The 20844-nt window shown below is 42.8% G+C and overlaps 1 protein-coding gene across 13 annotated transcripts in view; it reads left to right on the top strand.

Moving 5' to 3' along the window:
• Positions 1-20844, top strand: part of LOC139540016 (liprin-beta-2-like) — a 121675-nt gene that overhangs the window by 24570 nt on the left and 76261 nt on the right. For 11 of the 13 annotated variants that reach the window (XR_011668064.1, XR_011668062.1, XR_011668061.1 and 8 more), the window contains exons 1-2: positions 8600-8681; positions 16861-17084. Coding sequence is in view for 1 of the 13 variants with exons in the window: in XM_071343505.1 (XP_071199606.1) it covers positions 8618-8681; positions 16861-17084 (288 nt within the window). In the remaining 12 variants the exon portion in view is untranslated. Of the gene's footprint in view, positions 1-8579; positions 8682-16860; positions 17085-17726; positions 17846-20844 lie in introns of those variants that run through there. The other 2 variants (XR_011668053.1, XR_011668063.1) reach the window with 2 other exon arrangements.

Genomic DNA, 20844 nt, shown 5'->3' with positions numbered 1-20844 from the left:
TCATTCATATATCTTTATGTACATATTCTTTATCCCTTTACACTTGTGTGTGTGTATAAGGTAGTAGTTGTGGAATTGTTAGGTTAGATTACTTGTTGGTTATTACTGCATTGTCGGAACTAGAAGCACAAGCATTTCGCTACACTCGCATTAACATCTGCTAACCATGTGTATGTGACTAATAAATTTGATTTGATTTTGATTTGATTTTACGTTATCCTAACTTCAAATTCTTTACAACTGTTATCAACTATAGCTATATAGTTTTCGGAAAGTTCAGACCCCTTGACGCTTTCCACATTTTGTTAGGTTACAGCATTAATCTAAAATTGAATAAATCTTTTTTCCCCCTCATATATCCACACACAATTCCCCATAACAACAAAGCAAAAACAGTTTTTTTGACATTTTTGCTAATTTATAATAAAAAAACGGAAATATCAAATTTACATAATTATTCAGACGCTTTACTCAGTACTTTGTTGAAGCACCTTTGGCAGCGATTATAGCCTCAAGTCTTCTTGGGTACAATCTTGTCACAACTATTTGGGGAGTTTCTCCCATTCTTCTCTGCAGATTCTCTCGAGCTCTGTCAGGTTGGATTGGGAGCGTTGCTGCACAGCTATTTTCAGGTCTCTCCAGAGATGTTCGATCGGGTTCAAGTCCGGGCTCTGGCTGAGCCACTCAAGGACATTCAGAGACTTGTCCCGAAGCCACTCCTGCGTTGTCTTGGCTGTGTGCTTATGTCCTGTTGGAAGGTGAACCTTCGCCCCCAGTCGGAGGTCCTGAGCGCTCTGGAGCAGGTTTCATCAAGGATCTCTCTGTACTTTTCTCCGTTCATCTTTCCCTCGATCCTGACTAGTCTCCCAGTCCCTGCCGCTGAAAACCATCCCCACAGCATGATGATGCCACCACCATGCTTCACCGTAGGGATGGTTCCAGGTTTCCTCCAGACGTGACGCTTGGCATTCAGGCCAAAGTGTTTAATCTTGGTTTCATCAGATCTTGTTACTCATGGTCTGAGAGTATTTAGGTGCCTTTTGGCAAACTCCAAGCAGGCTGTCATGTACCTTTTACTGAGGAGTGGCTTCCGTCTAGAGGGTGCTAATTTAGAAAACTCACAAAAGCTCTGACGAAGGCTGTGAGGCCGATACGTAAAGCTGATTAAAGAGCAGTGATACTATCAAGAGCAGTGTGCGGGTTTCTTCTTTTTTCAAATTGTATTCAACTGTTACCATGCACCTGCAAAAAAGATTGCTTGGATGTGCGAGTTCCTTTTGAATTTTGAAGGACAAATTAAATTAAATGCGAACAAGCATTGCTTCATGTAGAAGCAAGAAAAATAGACTTCCTTTCTAATTTGAAGCGCATTATGCTTTTGACGCCGTTGACACTCGCAGCACGTCTGTTTTCTGTCATTCACTACCGTGTATTCTATTTCCAGCAAGTACACGCTTGATAGCTCGTTCGCGTTTCGTTTGTCTTGGCCTTTAATCTACACCTGTTGTTTATGAAGCATGTGACAAATAAAATGTCATTTGATTTCATTTAAGCTCTACCAAGGCCGTGTCTTCAAGACATACATTAGATTGTACAGTAGCAGACAGTAGACCAGGGGTACTCAAGTACTTTTTGAGAAAGTTCGGTAACACAAATTTCCTAGGTGGCAGAGGTTCGAGGGATAATATTTTTTTATCGGCGTAGTAACAAACCCCCAACTCGCAACCCCAAACTGTTCACACCCCTCTTGTTGGCGGAGAGAACATTTTGCAGTTTTAAAGGTAATTTCCTGCAATTCTACAACTTTTGCATGGGGCAGAGATTTTTTTGTTGCTATTTTAAAGCGCATTTTCTGCAATTCTATGCATTTTTCCATGTCGTATGCACGTTTATACGGTACCAGGGGTCGAAGCCCAACTGAGTAAAAACAACAGGCCATGATTACTTTAAGACATGAAGGTCAGTCAATCCGGAAAATTTCAAGAATTTTGAAAGTTTCTTCAAGTGCAGACGCAAAAACCATCAAAGCGCTATGATGAAACTGGCTCTCATGAGTACCGCCACAGGAAAGCAAGACCAAGAGTTGCCTCTGCTGCAGAGGATAAGTTCATTAGAGTTACCAGCATCAGAAATCGGCATTTAACTGCTCCTCAGATTGCACCTCACAGAGCTCAAGTAACAGACACATCTCAACATCAACTGTTCAGAGGAGACTGTGTGAATCAGGCCTGCATGGTGAAATTGCTGAAAAGAAATCACTACTAAAGGACAGCAATAAGAAGAGACTTGCTTGGGCCAAAAAACACGAGCAATGGACATTAGACCGGTGGAAAGCTGTCCTTTGGTTTCTTTGTGAGATGCAGTGTAGGTGAACGGATGATCTCTGCATGTGTGGTTTCCAATGGTGAAGCATGGAGGAGGAGGTGTGGTGGTGTGGGAGTAATTTTCTGGTGACACTGTCTGTGATTTATTTAGAATTCAAGGCACACTTAACCAACATGGCTACCACAGCATTCTACAGCAATACGCCATTCCATCTGGTTTTCGCTTAGTGGGACTATCATTTGTTTTTCAACAGAACAATGACCCAACACACCTCCAGGCTGTGTAAGGGCTATTTGACCAAGAAGGAGAGTGATGGAGTGCTGCATCAGATGACCTAGCCTCCACAATTACCCGACCTCAACCAAATTGAGATGGTTTTGGGATGAGTTGGACCGCAGAGTGATGGTAAAGCAGCCAACAAGTACTCAGCATATGTGGGAACTTCTTCAAGACTGTTGGAAAAGCATTCCAGGTGAAGCTGGTTGAGAGAATGCCAAGAGTGTGCAAAGCTGTCATCAAGGCAAAGGGTGTGTCACGTTCTGACCTTAGTTCCTTTTTTATGTCTTTATTTTGGTTTGGTCAGGGCGTGAGTTGGGGTGGGCATTCTATGTTCTATTTTCTATGTTTTGTTCTATGTGTTGTATTTCTGTGTTTGGCCTAGTATGGTTCCCAATCGGAGGCAGCTGTCAATCGTTGTCTCTGATTGAGAATCATACTTAGGTAGCCTGTTCCACCTGTGTTTGTGGGTAGTTATTTCCTGTTTTGTGTTTGTTTCACCATACAGGACTGTTTCGGTTTTCTTTGTCATTCATTTAGTTATTTTTGTATTTTTTGGTGTTCTGTTATATTAAAGTAACATGGACACTTACCACGCTGCATTTTGGTCCGATCCTCCTTACTCCTCATCAGAAGAAGAAAACTGTTACAGGGTGGCTACTTTGAAGTATCTAAAATATATTTTATTTGTTTAACACTTTTTTGGTTACTACATGATTCCATATGTGTTATTTCATAGTTTTGATGTATTCACTATTTTTATACAATGTAGAAAATAGTAAAAAAATAAAAACCCTTGAATGAGTAGGTGTGTCCAAACTTTTGACTGATACTGTATATATGTTTATTTGTATTTTTTTTCGGGACCCGCAGACTCTTTTGACCCCGTGTCTGCTGCCCACTGTGCCAGTTGAATATAGGGGCAGTAGACTGCATTATTCTCTCTGGCCTGTCCATTAGTGGTTTGCAGTACCAGGGAGCCCTGATGTCCTCATGGCCTTTAACTGCAGGCTTTAATTGGGTTTGTATAATCAGGCCAGTTATTAGAATTCTACTGTCTGCTGCCCACTGTGCTGCTGTTACACAGAGGAGCTGTCACTACAGAGGCTCTGAATAAATGGAGCCATCACCCTCAGCCGTGTCCAGCTAAATCTGAACAGCCACATAATTAACACTGTTGACGCCTGGCTCCTTTCAACGAGCTGCCTGCTTCTCCCTGCCTGCCTGTCCGATGTCTACAGTTGCCTTTTGTCTCAGAGGCCTATGCCTGTGTTTCGCCAACGCCTCACAGTCAATGGTCACATCTATACTTTTTCTAGAGAAGATTTCTTGAATAATAATAGATATGTTTCCATTCTGTCATATGATAGTATGGATTTAGTTTGTGGGAATGAAATACTTAAGTATTTAAAGCCCTGTTCAAGATATTTCTATTGACTTTGATAATTGGAACTCATCATAGGTTGATGTGTGAGACAGATGTATTTCTTGGCACAACAATCAAATTATCAGTCACGCTTTACTCGGATCCCTTTTGAACTGTGTTGAAAACAAACCTGGTACTTTTCAGCAGTGGAGGCAAGGGTGGGGGTGGAGGGGTTGCATTGCTAACAGAGTTAGCGCAATGAAATGCTAGCTGTTCCCATAGACTTCCAGTCATTGAGCCAACGCCTATCCATTTAAAAGCGTGTCTCGGTAGAAATATACAGTTGAAGTTGGAAGTTTACATACACTAATGATGGAGTCATTAAAACTTTTCAAGCACTCCACAAATTTCTTGTTATCAAACTATAGTTTTGGCAAGTCAGTTAGGACATCTACTTTGTGCATGACACAAGTAATACCAACATGTTTCAAGCAGACCACCATAGTCCCTGTGCCCAAGAACACAAAGGCAACCTGCCTAAATGACTACAGACCCATAGCACTCACGTCCGTAGCCATGAAGTGCTTTGAAAGGTTGGTAATGGCTCACATCAACACCATTATCCCAGAAACCATAGACCCACTTCAATTTGCATACCGCCCAAAAAGATCCAGAGATGATGCAATCTCGATTGCACTCCACACTGCCCTTTCCCACCTGGACAAAAGGAACACTTGTGAGAATGCTATTCATTGACTACAGCTCAGCGTTCAACACCATAGTACCCTCAAAGCTCATCACTAAGCTAAGGATCCTGGGACTAAACACCTCCCTCTGCAACTGGATCCTGGACTTCCTGACTGGCCACCCCCAGGTGGTGAGGGTAGGTAGCAACACATCTGCCACGCTGATCCTCAAAACTGGATCTCCGCAGGGGTGCGTGCTCAGTCCCCTCCTGTACTCCCTGTTAACCCACGACTGCATGGCCAGGCACGACTCCAACACCATCATTAAGTTTGCAAACGACACAACAGTGGTAGGCCTGATCACCGACAACAACGAGACAGCCTATAGGGAGGAGGTCAGAGACCTGGCCGGGTGGTGCCAGAATAACAACCTCTCCCTCAACGTAACCAAGACTAAGGAGATGATTGTGGACTACAGGAAAAGGAGGACAGAGTACGCCCCCATTCTCATCGACGGGGCTGTAGTGGAGCAGGTTGAGAGCTTCAAGTTCCTTGGTGTCCACATCAACAACAAACTAGAATGGTCCAAACACACCAAGACAGTCGTGATGAGGGCACGACAAAGCCTATTCCCCCTCAGGAAACTAAAAAGATTTGGCATGGGTCCTGAGATCCTCAAAAGGTTCTACAGCTGCAACATCGAGAGCATCCTGACTGGTTGCATCACTGCCTGGTACGGCAATTGCTCGACCTCTGACCGCAAAGCACTACAGAGGGTAGTGCGTACGGGCCAGCATGTCACTGGGGCTAAGCTGCCTGCCATCCAGGACCTCTACACCAGGCGGTGTTGGAGAAATTTTCAAAGACCCCAGCCACCCCAGTCATAGACTGTTCTCTCTACTACCGCATGGCAAGCGGTACCGGAGTGCCAAGTCTAGGACAAAAAGGCTTCTCAACAGTTTTTACCCCCAAGCCATAAGACTCCTGAACAGGTTATCAAATGGCTACCCGGACTATTTGCATTGTGCCCCCCCCAACCCCTCTTTTTACACTGCTGCTACTCTCTGTTTATCATATATGTCTTCTCACTTTAACTATACATGGATGTACATACTACCTCAATTGGGCCGACCAACCAGTGCTCCCGAACATTGGCTAACCGGGCTATCTGCATTGTGTCCCACCCACCACCCGCCAACCCCTTTTTTACGCTACTGCTACTCTCTGTTCATCATATATGCGTAGTCACTTTAACCATATCTACATGTACATACTACCTCAAACAGCCTGACTAACCAGTGTCTGTATGTAGCCTCGCTACTTTTATAGCCTCGCTACTGTATAAAGCCTGTCTTTTTACTGTTGTTTTATTTCTTTACCTACCTATTGTTCACCTAATACCTTTTTTGCACTATTGGTTAGAGCCTGTAAGTAAGCATTTCACTGTAAGGTCAACACCTGTTGTATTCGGCGCACATGACAAATACACTTTTATTTTATTTTCCAACAATTGTGTACTGACTGATTATTTCACTTATCATTCACTGTATCACAATTCCAGTGGGTCAGAAGTTTACATACACTAAATTGACTGTGCCTTTAAACAGCTTGGAAAATTCCAGAAAATTATGTAATGGCTTTAGAAGCTTCTGATAGGTTAATTGACATCATTTGAGTCAATTGGAGGTGTACATGTGGATATATTTCAAGGCCTACCTTCAAATTCTGTGCCTCTTTGCTTGACACCATGGGAAAATCTAAAGAAATCAGCCAAGAACTCAAAACAAATTGTAGACCTCCACAAGTCTGGTTCATCCTTGGGAGCAATTTCCAGATGCCTGAAGGTACCACGTTCATCTGTATAAACAATAGTACGCAAGTATAAACACCATGGGACCATGCAGCCGTCATACCGCTCAGGAAGGAGACGTGTTCTGTCTCCTAGAGATGAACATACTTTGGTGCGAAAAGTGCAAATCAATCCCAGAACAACAGCAAAGGACCTTGTGAAGATAATGGAGGAAACAGGTACAAAAGTATCTATATCCACAGTAAAACGAGTCCTATATCAACATAACCTGAAAGGCCGCTCAGGAATGAAGAAGACACTGCTCCAAAACCACCATAAAAAAGCCAGACTACGGTTTGCAACTGCACATGGGGACAAAGATCTTACTTTTTGGAGAAATGTCCTCTGGTCTGATTAAACAAAAATAGAACTGTTTGGCCATAATGACCATCGTTATGTTTGGAGGAAAAAGGGAGAGGCTTACTAGCCGAAGAACACCATCCCAACCGTGAAGCACGGGGGTGGCAGCATCATGTTGTGGGGGTGATTTGCTGCAGGAGGGACTGGTGCACTTCACAAAATAGATGGCATCTCGAGGAAGGAAAATTATGTGGATATATTGAAGCAACATCTCAAGACATCAGTCAGGAAGTTAAAGCTTGGTCGCAAATGGGTCTTCCAAATGCACAATGACCACAAGCATACTTCCAAAGTTATGGCAAAATGGCTTAAGGACAACAAAGTCAAGGAATTGGAGTGGCCATCACAAAGCCCTGACCTCAGTCCTATAGAAAGTTTGTGGGCAGAACTGAAAAAGTGTGTGTGAGCAAGGAGGCCTACAAACCCGACTCAGCTACACCAGCTCTGTCAGGAGGAACGGGCCAAAATTCACCCAATTTATTGTGGGAAGCTTGTGGAAGGCTACCTGAAACGTTTGACCCACGTTAAACAATTTAAAGGCAATGCTACCAAATACTAATTGAGTGTATGTAAACTTCTGACCCACTGGGAATGTGATGAAAGAAATAAAAGCTGAAATAAATCATTCTCTCTACTATTATTCTGACATTTCACATTCTTAAAATAAAGTGGTGATCTCAACTGACCGAAGACAGGGAATTGTTACTAGGATTAAATGTCAGGAATTGTGAAAAACTGAGTTTAAATGTATTTGGCTAAGGTGTATGTAAACCTCCGACTTCAACTGTAAATATATTTTTTTAAATCTGAAAAATCAGATTGTTTGCAGCAGTGGCAACAATGTAGCTGCTAAATTAGTATAGGGGAAGCATTGCCCCAAGCCCACCAACCATCAGCTCTGTCAACAGCTGAAAGAAGCAAGACATTCACAGTGTGTTTAAATCCCGTAACCTGGGGGGCTACTCAGGGGATGTGCTGTTCTCTCTGTTTAAGAGGGTAGATGCTGACGGCTGTAAAGCAGAATGACAGAGGTTGGAGACCCTGCTGGGTGGCTCGGAGGCCTCATTAGAACAGGGGTCCTGTGCTGTACAGTCATCAGAGGGGTGGGGGGGAACCAGCCCCTAAGCCATGCCCTGTCTTACTGACGGTGATGATCCAGGGAAAATACCAGTACTCACTATACCAGGCCAAGCCAATGGTATCACACTGAAATGTATGCCTAGGAAGAAGACATACAATATCTGAAAACATTTCAATGGAGAATATATCACAGCAGTACAATTGATCCTCAGTACTCCGTTTAGGTATGTATATGTGGGTAATCGTACCATATGACATTTCTTAAACCTGCAATATGTAACTTTTTGGGCGACCCAACCAAATTCACATAGAAATATGAGTTACAGATCTGTCTTTGTCATTGAAAGCAAGTCTAAGAAGCGGTAGATCGGTTCTATGTGTGCTGTTAAGGTTTGTTTTTGCGTCTTTTACTTTCAGTTTTGTACACCAGCTTCAAACAGCTGAAAATACTATATTTTTGGTTATGGAAAATATATTTCACTTTAACCTCTAATCTTTAACCTCTTTTTTTTTACCCTTTTTTTCTATGTTGTTTACTGTTCAATGTGTACAAAGCTAACAAAGCTAGCATATATTAGATTTGAACTCATCTAGAATTCCTGATTCTTAGAATTTAACAATGGTCTTTCTTTCCTAGGACACCAAGCATAGAGGCCGATGCAGTAGTCTGTCGCCATGGCCTCAGATGCAAGTCACATGTTGGAGGCTGCCTTGGAGCAAATGGATGACATCATTGCAGGTAAGAGTGATTGAACTCATTATCATATTCCAGTATTTTGTCACTTTAATCTTTCCCAAATACATATAATCCACTCATCACAGTTCTTATTATGCTCTTTTGATTCACCATTGAAAAGATTTGTAAATGTAAACAAAGCTGAGAGATACATTTGGAATACAAAACAAACAGGATCAACTTGTTAATTTCTTTTGAAAATAGCTCATTACAGCATTATACCTTCTTTGTACACAGTTACTACCCAGCTAGCACATTTGGATTCTTGGAAGTTGTGGGAACATATGTTTTTAGTTTCTTATTGGTTCTGGTACTGAAGCCATAAGTTTACTGACTGGTAAAACAGAACGATTTTTTTAACATTCTGAGAACAAAGTGAAAATTTTGCCTGTTCTGGGAATGTTAGTTTTTAGGTTGCAGGCAGGTTCTGAAAATGTTTTACTTTGGTTCCCTGAAACTTTTATAACATTCTGAGAACGGAAATGATAGTTTAAGGTATTATATAACGTTCTGAGAACATTCTCTAAATTGTGTATGTTTTGAACGAAATGTAAAGGTTTTTGAATTACTTCCTTAAAACGTTCAATGAATGTTTCAAGAGGACTTTTAAAAACACTTCTAATAATACTAGCTTAATTTGGGTTAACTGTTTTGAACTCCAAGCACAGATGGGACACATGTAAATTCCTTTGCTTAGGCATTAACCATGCAAACACAAATGTTTTCTTGTGGCACGGCATCAATGATATTCAGATGTACAGTCAGGTCCATAAGTATTTGGACAGTGACACAATTTGCATACATTTGTCTCTGTACGCCACCACAATGGATTTGAAAGGAAACAATCAAGATGTGCTTTAAGTGCAGACTTTCATCTTTAATTTAAGAGTTTTGTCAAAATGATTGTATGAACCTTGTAAGAATTACAACCATTTGTATACATAGCCCCCCATTTTTAGGGGCTCAAAAGTAATTGGACAAACAAGTGTAACCGATGTGAAATGGCTAGCTAGTTAGCGGTGGTGCGCGCTAATAGCGTTTCAATCGGTGACGTCACTCGCTTTGAGACCTTGAAGTAGTGGTTCCCCTTGCTCTGCAAGGGCCGCAGCTTTTGTGGAGCGATGGGTAACGATGCTTCGTGGGTGACTGTTGTTGATGTGTGCAGAGGGTCCCTGGTTCGCGGTCGGGGCGAGGGGACGGACTAAAGTTATACTGTTACATTGATGCTGTTGACCCGGATCACTGGTTGCTGCGGAAAAGGAGGAGGTCGAAAGGGGGGTGAGTGTAACCGATGTGAAATGGCTAGCTAGTTAGCGGTGGTGCGCGCTAATAGTGTTTCAATCGGTGACGTCACTCGCTTTGAGACCTTGAAGTAGTGGTTCCCCTTGCTCTGCAAGGGCCGCAGCTTTTGTGGAGCGATGGGTAACGATGCTTCGTGGGTGACTGTTGTTGATGTGTGCAGAGGGTCCCTGGTTCGCACCCGGGTCGGGGCGAGGGGACGGACTAAAGTTAAACTGTTACACAAGCATAATCATAAATTAAATTGTGAGTTTTAATACTTGGTTGCAAATCCTTTGCAGTCAATGACTGCCTGAAGTCTGGAACCAATAGACATCACCAGATGCTGTGTTTCTTCCCTGGTGATGCTCTGCCAGGCCTTTACTGCAGCGGTCTTCAGTTCCTGCTTGTTCTTGGGGCGTTTTACCTTCAGTTTTGCCTTCAGCAAGTGAAATGCATGCTCAATTGGATTTAGGTCAGGTGATTGACTTGGCCATTGAGCCACATTCCACTTCTTTTCCTTAAAAAAGTATTGGGTTGCTTTCGCAGTATGCTTCGGGCCATTATCCATCTACAGTCGTGGCCAAACGTTTTGAGAATGACACAAATATTAATTTTCACAAAGTCTGCTGTCTCAGTTTGTATGATGGCAATTTGCATATACTCCAGAATGTTATGAAGAGTGATCAGATGAATTGCAATTAATTGCAAAGTCCCTCTTTGCCATGCAAATGAACTGAATCCCCCCAAAAACATTTCCACTGCATTTCAGCCCTGCCACAAAAGGACCAGCTGACATCATGTCAGTGATTCTCTCGTTAACACAGGTGTGAGTGTTGACGAGGACAAGGCTGGAGATCACTCTGTCATGCTGATTGAGTTTGAATAACAGACTGGAAGCTTCAAAAGGAGGGTGGTGCTTGGAATCATTGTTCCTCCTTTGTCAACCATGGTTACCTGCAAGGAAACACATGCCGTCATCATTGCTTTGCACAAAAAGGGCTTCACAGGCAAGGATATTGCTGCCAGTAAGATTGCACCTAAATCAACCATTTATCGGATCATCAAGAACTTCAAGGCGAGTGGTTGAATTGTTGTGAAGAAGGCTTCAGGGCACCCAAGAAAGTCCAGCAAGCGCCAGGACTGTCTCCTAAAGTTGATTCAGTTGCGAGATCGGGGCACCACCAGTACAGAGCTTGCTCAGGAATGGCAGCAGGCAGGTGTGAGTGCATCTGCACGCACAGTGAGGCGAAGACTTTTGGAGGATGGCCTGGTGTCAAGAAGGGCAGCAAAGAAGCCACTTCTCTCCAGGAAAAACATCAGGGACAGACTGATATTCTGCAAAAGGTACGGGGATGGGCTGCTGAGGACTGGGGTAAAGTCAGAATCCCCTTTCCGATTGTTTGGGGCATCCGGAAAAAAGCTTGTCCGGAGAAGACAAGGTGAGCGCTACCATCAGTCCTGTGTCATGCCAACAGTAAAGCATCCTGAGACCATTCATGTGTGGGGTTGCTTCTCAGCCAAGGGAGTGGGCTCACAATTTTGCCTAAGAACACAGCCATGAATAAAGAATGGTACCAACACATCCTCCGAGAGCAACTTCTCCCAACCATCCAGGAACAGTTTGGTGAGGAACAATGCCTTTTCCAGCATGATGGAGCACCTTGCCATAAGGCAAAAGTGATAACTAAGTGGCTCGGGGAACAAGACATCGATATTTTGGGTCCATGGCCAGGAAACTCCCCAGACCTTAATCCCATTGAGAACTTGTGGTCAATCCTCAAGAGGCGGGTGGACAAACAAAACCCCACAAATTCTGACAAACTCCAAGCATTGATTATGCAAGAATGGGACAATGTTTTATCACACAACAAAATGCCACAGATGTCTCAAGTTTTTAGGGAACGTGCAATTGGCATGCTGGCTGCAAGAATGTCCACCAGAGCTGTTGCCAGAGAATTTAATGTTAATGTCGCTATCATAAGCTGCTCCAACGTTGTTTTAGAGAATTTGGAAGTACGTCTAACCGGCCTCACAACAGCAGAGAACCACGTGTAACCACGCCAGCCCAGGACCTCCACATCCGGCTTCTTCACCTGCGGGATTGTCTGAGAGGGCAGAGTGGGGCTGCTGAGGAGTATTTCTGTCTGTAATAAAGCCCTTTTGTGGGGAAAAACTCATTCTGATTGGCTGGGCCTGGCTCCCCAGTGGGTGGGGCCGGCTTGCAAGTGGGTTGGCCTTTCTTAACATTCTCTGAACGTTCTGAGAACATTACTTTAAATAGAACCATGAGTAAACCTGCAGAAAACGTTATGTTGAAGTACTGAAATTCCCACAGAAGAACGTTGTTTCTTAAAATTCTTGGAACAATTTGAGAACATTACTTTAAATAGAACCATTAAAAAACCTGTAGGAAACATAATGTGGAAGTACTGAAATTCCCACAGAAGAACGTTGTTTCTTAAAATCCTTGGAACAATTTGAGAACATTACTTTAAATAGAACCATTAAAAAACCTGTAGGAAACATAATGCGGAAGTACTGAAATTCCCACAGAAGAATGTTAACGTTCTCTGAACTATTTGAGAACATTCTCAATGTTAAACCAGTTGGAGAATGTTCCTAGAACGTTACCACATGTTTTATTAAATGTAACCATGTTTGAATGTTTAGGAACATTCTGTTAAATTAATAAAATACCAAGAAAATAATGTTTTTTGTGAAGTTCCTTAAATGTGCTGAGAATGTTCCAAAGCCAAGCAACTATCTTGCAACATTCACAGAAAGTTATGGGAAGGTTCTATGCAAAATAACTATAGGAAAACCACACTCTCACCAGGTTCTCAGAACGTTATGTGCTAGCTGGGTATTTTCTGGTCAAGTCGCAGGGTCTGAAAAAACGTTGACATGATACATACTGTGATACTATAATAGCAATATAACAATACATGCCATTTAGTAGGTGCTTTTGTCCAAAGCGACTCATAGTCATGCGTGCATACATTTTCGTATCGGTGGTGTGTTTATATAATCTTTGACGCCATAACTCATGTTTAGAGACATGGAGGACATGGCAGGGCCTGTCTACTCATGCTGAAGATGCCCAGCAGGCAGTGATGGCCCGAATGACATATAAAAACAGTATTCATAGTGTGGATGGAAATCTCCAGCTAATGCGTTTCATTCCAACACGCTGAAAACAGAGAGGCAAATCTGTAGCTACTAGCTGGCACAGCCACAATGTAAGATTTTAAACCTAACCCTAACTGTAACCACACTGCTGCCCTAACCTTAAATTAAGACCAAAAGACACATCTTTGTTTTCAAATCGCTCAGCTCTGTCTCCTGGACAAGATGTGTCCCAGTAAACGTCAACCAGCCAAATACAGTTGATGTTGCAAAGATGAAGATGAATGAAAGAGATAGCATTCAAATGAAGAACCCACACTGGCTTACAGTATGTCAGACCTGAATGTTATTTCAATGGGCTTTGTTGGAGATCCTCCAGGATAAGGAAGGAGCATGATTGGATGTTTAGCTTGTTTACAGTGGAAATCAGATGAGTCTGTTCTGCTATGATGTGCTCCCAAGATATGAGTGTGTTTGAATGGCATCGTCCTTTTTCTTGCATGTACATTATGAAACCTGTTTAAAGGGTCTATGCAGTAACAGTTTGTGTGTGTGTGTGTGTGTGTGTGCAGTGTTTTCTGTAAGTACATGGAATAAGCAGCCAGATATAAAAAGTAGCCCACCATGGAATCCGGGTTGGGGGGTTCCGGAACTAGCTCTATTTTGGTGTCTTCTGGTACATTCTATTGCCTTGCTTCCAACTGAAATAAACAGCTAATTTATTGAATACTTAAATGACTTTACCTCCCAAATTGGTAAAATGAGTTGTGGTATTGAGTAGAAAGACATGATTACTGAAAATATATGAATTGTATGAATTCAGTGTGTTGTTAGTTGTTTTGGATATTGTCTAGGCCTCTCTCAGCCCCGTGACAAAATGTGTAGTATTGCAGGAAACAAATGTTGTCTCTGTGGCCGAGAGAAGGGCAATGCTTAGACCCCCCCCCCCCCCCCCCCCCACGCTAACTTTGCCACTGCTGCTGGAAAAATTAGAGGGGAAACATTCACACGGGGATGTGTAAATTCACTCACAGGAGACGATTAAGAAGCATCATGCTCTCCCTCCTCCGTGAAAATACATTTCACTGCAGCCAACCACAGCGTACAAAAATAACGCAGGTAGGCCTACCGAGAGGCGGGACAGACAGCAGATTGGCACACCAGTTTCCCTGTCATCATTTCCTTTGTGACTGACAGGCGCCTGTCCTATCAATAGATCGCTAAAAGATGCATATCATTCGGGAGAAGTATATATAGACTTTTCTGTCTAGCGAATGTAAACTTTGAAATGAAAAGAAGTCTGGTTAATATATGAAGTAGAAAAAGTAGCCGGCTTACAATGAGTCTGTTATCGGCTACTTAGCCGACTGCCAAGCTTTTGGAAAGCCACTGCGTGTGTACCCGTGTGTGTGTGTGTGTGTGTGTGTGTGTGTGTGTGTGTGTGTGTGTGTGTGTGTGTGTGTGTCTGTTAAATTAGGGACAATACTTTGTAGGGAGTGTGGCTCGGGGTCACATTCCCTGCAGCAAGCTCAGCTATTGCCAACATGATTTAACTAATAGAGGATAAATGTTTAATGCAGTCAGTCAACAAATTAGAGCGTGGGGGGTGGAGATCAACATGCCAGTTTGTTGCCGAAAGGATCAGCAAGACAACTCGCTACAATCAGACTCTGTGGAGAGAGAGAAAGGCCTGCAACACTGACAACCACAGGATTCATCATGGAGTCACTTCCTGTGTGTTCGGGAATATCACAGCAGTGTGTGTTATTGTGTAAATCTAAATACATCTTGTCTAATATTTGAATATCATGCCACTGGTCCTCCCCTTTCCTCTCAATCCACCATGACAAGAAATCAGGTTCAATATGCTTGACTGACCAAGTTGTCAAGGTGAAAACAATATGTTCACCAACTAAGCATTGCTATTACCACAGTAAGATATGGTCAATTAGAAGTCAAGTGTATTACTTCACTATGTAGCCTTGGTGTGTCACGAACTACAAATAGAATTTAATCAAAATGTAATTACTGCGAGGAATCCCAATCATCATATTTTGAGATACTGTTCTGATTACATTTGAGTATTAGAAAATACTTAGGAAATACTTTTTGTTTACAGTATACGTGGGAAACATCTCTGAAAGGCACTTGACATTAAGGTATAATATTCAGGTAATGAGTTGCTGCAGTGGTGGTGGGCTTGAAAATATGCCACCTACTGGTTATTGCTGGGACATCTGAATGAGATGAGCGATACAGTAATATTATCATCTTAAGTTGAATAATTCGTTTCTTTATGTTTTTTCACTTATTGTCAATCGATACTAGGATAATATGAATTAGTTATTTGAATAGTATTTGGAAACCTCAACCAACTTCAAACTATGCTCAGACAAAGAGAAGAACATACGAAACTACAACTACTGTTTAACTGAGCTGGCGTGTTAACTTGTTTAAGGCGTTTTATTGCACCAACTGTTTTGTAACAGGCTTGTGATCTGAATAAAGCTGAGTATACTAGATATGCTTGACTGACCAAGTTGTCAAGGTGAAGACAATATGTTCACCAACTAAGCATTGCTATTACCACAGTAAGATATGGTCAATTAGAAGTCAAGTGTATTACTTTACTATGTAGCCTTGGTGTGTCACGAACTACAAATAGAATTGAATCAAAATGTAATTACTGCGAGGAATCCCAATCATCATATTTTGAGATACTGATTGAGATACTGATATTTGTTAAAGAGATGCAGTTGAGCATGAGTATATAATCCATTCCTCTATGTTTGTATCCCCACTGACCCTCAGGCAGGCACAGGCATATTTATGGAAAATCTAGGGTTTTCTTTTCTACGTCGTCCTCAAATGTCAAGCCAACCATAGCATGCACTCAATGTACCATAGTTTCGCTGCATGTTTTTTCATCAGCGAAAGTACGGCTCTTTGTATACATAGATATGGACTAGTCCCAGATCTGTTTGTGCTACATGTTATGACATTGACCATAGGAGTGGGCAAGCAAACACAAACAGATCTGGGATCAGGTTAGTACTGCCAAGACCACCAGATTTTTTAAATTTTTGTAATTTAAAAAAAACTTTACTTCACTTTTCTGCTAACATAACAATAGGAAGAAACATCATTATGATGTCATGATACATCAGCCAGTTGAGTGTGAAGGCATTAGGGGGACAGAAACACGTGACAACTCTATCCACAGGCCCATGTGACCTCATGGCCCACCCCAGTATCATAGGAGTGGTGAGGCCATTTTCATATTGACCTCTAGGCCACATAGGCATTCCCTGGTCTTAACCAGCTATAGTACTTCACCGTGGTCTTATCAATGTAAATGTAAAATGTCCTCTGTCCTGACCTGTCCTTTAGGTCACATCATCTCTAGTTCCATAATGGCAAAACAAAGGAAATGTGTTTGCATGTTCTGCCTCGATCTGATGCTAGTGTAAAGTAGGCTAATAGGGAAAAAGGAAGCGTATTGGAGCATTAAGAAGTCATGATAATACACTGCTGCTCTGATCCTCTCTCCGTAATCTGGGATTAGCTACCAAACGTAAAATCTCTTCTTTCAGGCGCCACACTGTACACTTATTGCTCTTACCTAGGGCTCTCAGACCCTGTTCCTGGAGAGCTACCCTCCTGTAGGTTGGACGTGTAGTAGGGAGCTGAGTGGGTCTGATACTGCGAAATGTATATGTGCTGATATGTATTATCTTGTCCACTATAATGACTCTTTGTCCTTTGTCCCTGGCAGGCTCCAAAGCTGCAGCTGAGTACACCAACGGCCTGTTTGAGCTGGGCTCCCCGGGCAGCGCGGGACCCCTGCAGGTGCTGCAGCTGGTTGAGGACCTGAGGCTGGCCCTGGAGCTGCAGCCCAGAGAGGAGGAGAGGGACACCCTGAGGGCCCAGGTCCCCAGCAGCACCGCTCACATGCTCATGGACTGGCTGGACATGGACAGGTGCTCAGAAAGGGTCTCGGTGAGTAGCAGGAAGCACACCTGGGTCTATGGAAATGCTGTATTTTTGCCATTACTTTTGCCAACGATCTCAAGCAACCGTTACTTATGCCAACCATCTCAAGTAGTCGTTACTTATGCCAACCATATAAAACAACCATTACCGTCGCCAACCATCTTTAGCAACCATCGTCATCTTCCTTTGTCTAACAACATATATTTATATATAGGCTATAAACAGATAATATAGATGAGCATCATTCATTATTTGCTCAGAATGTTATCACAGATGTTTACAAGCCATCTTGGGTCAGTAGGATGAATAATATTACGTGGAACATTTCAACTTCTTATTTACTTCCAATTGAGGCAGGTTCTCAATTCTCTTCTTTTTTTGTCTCTTTGTATAACATTGAAGGAGAGATTCATTGCAGCAGCAGCTGCTGTGTATGAGTGTTAGACAGACCTACAACTATTCCTGGGTGCTGTTAGGTCTTAGCATGGCTGTGTCTGGGACTAAGGCTGGCCATGTTTAAAAGACTCAACGTGTTCCTCAGAGACTCCTAATAGGGCTGAACTCAACTTCCTGCCTTGTCCCCTCTTTCTGCATTACTCACAAACTCTCCACTCTCCCTCTTTCTAATCACCCCTCTCTTCTTTGCCTCCTACTCTCCACACTCACTTTTTCCCTCTCTCTTCTCACTCCACTTTCCCTCTGTTAGCTCTGTATGTTGTCTGTCTGGTCACCTCAAGCACAGCTGAAGCGCTCTGGGGTGTTAGGGGGTAAGTCCGAATCAATTCTTCATGTGTTCACTGTTCAGCTGGAGCAGCACATCGAACTCTTAGCCTATACATTTTTCTGTGAATGTCACGCTTGTTTCTTAGTTTTTTGTTTTTATTGTTGGCTGTCTGTGAATATCATGACCAGGTTTACGAGGGTATGCAGGCACTCTACATACATATTTGGATCATATTTAGGAAATGACAAGCGCATGATGATACTGCTACTGTGAGCCAGGGCTTTGTTCATTGTGGCCGAATGTTGACGTGAACGTTTGACGTTGTTATGGAATAAAATGTCTTGTCATTGGCCGAGGCTGCAGTAAACAACCTGTTGGCGGGGCTAAGGGGCCAATGAAAGGCTCTTTTTTCCCCCTCTCTCGGAGTCGGAGAGGCTAATGCTCTTTCTATTCAGCAGGGGTCTCACACGCTATACAGTCTCTCTACTGAGACCCCCCCACTTTACTTAAACACACACACACTCCTCAATTAAACCCCATACACTGCTCTCTGAGGAACTGAGCCCATCCACAGAGGAAATAGGATAAAGCTCCCGCCGTATGTTATTGGCAGGAAGAAGAGAGACCCTGTGATGCTCGCTATCGCTGACCTGAAGCTATTGTCTGTCGATCGGAGAATGTCAGACAGTAAGACAGGGGTCAAGTCTGGCGCAGAAGAAGCACGAGGCTGGAGATTTTGCCTTAAAGGGAAAGTTGTTGCCTTGACTTATACAAGGAGGGATTGTTTGAAAGAGAGATGGAGGGGGAGAGGGAGGGAGGGAGAAAGAAAGAAAGAGAGTTATCCTGGTGATTGTCCAACTCAGCAGTCAACATAGCCAGGTGCAGGACAGAATGCACAGTTAGCCCCTTCAAGCCCTGAAAGCAGTGAGTGTAGCAATGAAGTCACTGTAGCACTCTGCTTCCTTGTTCCAGTTCCAAAGCAGGGCTGGGAATATGATCAGAGCACATGCACTCAAGATGGATTACCAAATCTGTTTTCTTGTTGAGCCTGAAGACGTTTGCATGATTTGTATCCCTCATGATATGTATGCATTCTTGTGCTCCTGGGTGGCGCAGAGGTCAAAAGAACTGCACCGCAGTGCTGAGGCACCACTACAGCCTAGGGTTCGATCCCAAGCTGTGCCACATCTGGCCGTGACAGGGAGTTCCATAGGACAGTGCATGTGGGGCTGTCTGGGGTAGGGGAGGGTTAGGCCGGTGGGGCTTTCCTTGGCTCATCGTGCTCCAGTGACTCCTTGCAACCGGACCGGGAGCCTGCAAGCTGACTCTGGTCGTTAGTCGAACAGTCTTTCCTCTGACACATTGGTGCGGCTGACATCCGGGTTAAGCGAGTAGTGTGATAAGACGTAGGTGGCCAGGCGGGTCATGTTTCGGAGGACGCATGACTCGACCTTTGCCTCTCCCGAGCCAATTGAGGAGTTGCAGAGATGACCACCCTGAACACGCCAGTTCAAGGTCGGGCCTGGTTAGTACTGGGACGATAGACCGCCTGGGAATACCAGGTGCTTTAGCTCCAAAAAATATAAAAAATGACTAAAATATATATATGCATTCTTGGCTGTCTTTGAGCCTCTCCTGGTTCAGGAGAGGACATATCATGTGGGTCATTCCACGAAATGAGTGCCTTTTGCGTCCCAATCAAAAACATGATTTACCTGTGTTTTATATATAATTCCAAAATATGAGGTTGAAATAATACTGTGAAATTGTGAAAATTATGATAATGATCTTTTAATGTGAAACTTGAAACTTCAGCCTGTTTTGGTGGGATGGAGTTTTGGCTTGCCTGGTGACATCGCTAGGTGGTAAATTAGTGAATAGACCAATAAGAAAGACCGTTCCAAACCTCTGCCAATAACAGCTAGTTTTACGTTTTCCCCACTCAGACCACTCCCAGACAGTCCTAGCAAAATTCTTGCTTGAGAAATTGCTTTTGCAAAGAAGCTTTTTCTGTTTCTTTTTGACCATTTTGATTGAAAACAATCATATTAAATTGTTACACAGAATGATTTGACATTGAGATTTAAAAAAAACTGCTGCAAGTAGAAATTGGGCACACATATTGAATTGTATAAGCATATTATAGTAAATTAAATGCCTTTTAATATAGACCACATAGAAACTACTACTCCGGTGGTAAAGTGATGCCATGAACTCAGTGTTGAGAGAAATAAATTATATACTCACAGAAAGCTGTGACAGTAGTTGCTTTGAAAACTGTATTTTTCCCGCAATTGCATTTTGAGCAACAGTCATTTGGTTGTGCTTATTAGAATGCACCACTCCTCCATGCGCACAGTAGGGAGAGAGAGAGTGGCTCGCTCACACAGCAGCCGACAGTGAAACAGGGACAGGCAGATACTTTCAGATGGTACATTTTTGGTCAATTGCACAATACAGTTTGAATAAATCATAAATCAAAAGTGCACTGCCAAGTCAAGGGCCGCAAAAGCGAGTGTTTTGGTCACAGTTTTGAGCCCTGTTGTAAAGCCCTTGTTATTCAAAGTCATTTCTGAAGATAAGTATTTATTTCCTGTGATTAGTGATTCATTTTTAAGGTAAAAAAACAAACAACCTGTTCCTCATTTTAAGGTCAACCCTGTTACGGTAACTGAACTCTTGTTTTAATATGGTGAAGCCTCCCTCCCTCCCTCCCTCCCTCCCTCCCTTTTTTTTTTTTTTTTTTAAGAAACATTGAACATCTAATAGTCAAATCATAGTGTAAAAACAGGTGAGCTGGTTCTACTCATATGGGCCATTTTCTGTTGTTTTGTGATGGGAAACTGAGCGGATCGGGCATAACACGTCGTTCCTTTCAACCATCTATAGATAAACTAGAAATGTTCTAAAGAGCCAGTGCAGTCAATGTGATTTTCCTGTATTTTATATATACACTGAGTGTACAAAACATTAGGAACACCTTCCTAATATTGAGTTGCATGTAGGGCTGACCATACATGTCGCTTCACCGACAGTCATGAG

Source organism: Salvelinus alpinus, chromosome 15 (genome assembly GCF_045679555.1).
Source record: "Salvelinus alpinus chromosome 15, SLU_Salpinus.1, whole genome shotgun sequence".
NCBI lineage: Eukaryota > Metazoa > Chordata > Actinopteri > Salmoniformes > Salmonidae > Salvelinus > Salvelinus alpinus.
Note: the sequence above shows the minus strand (reverse complement) of the source record. Positions and strands in the feature narration are given on the sequence as shown.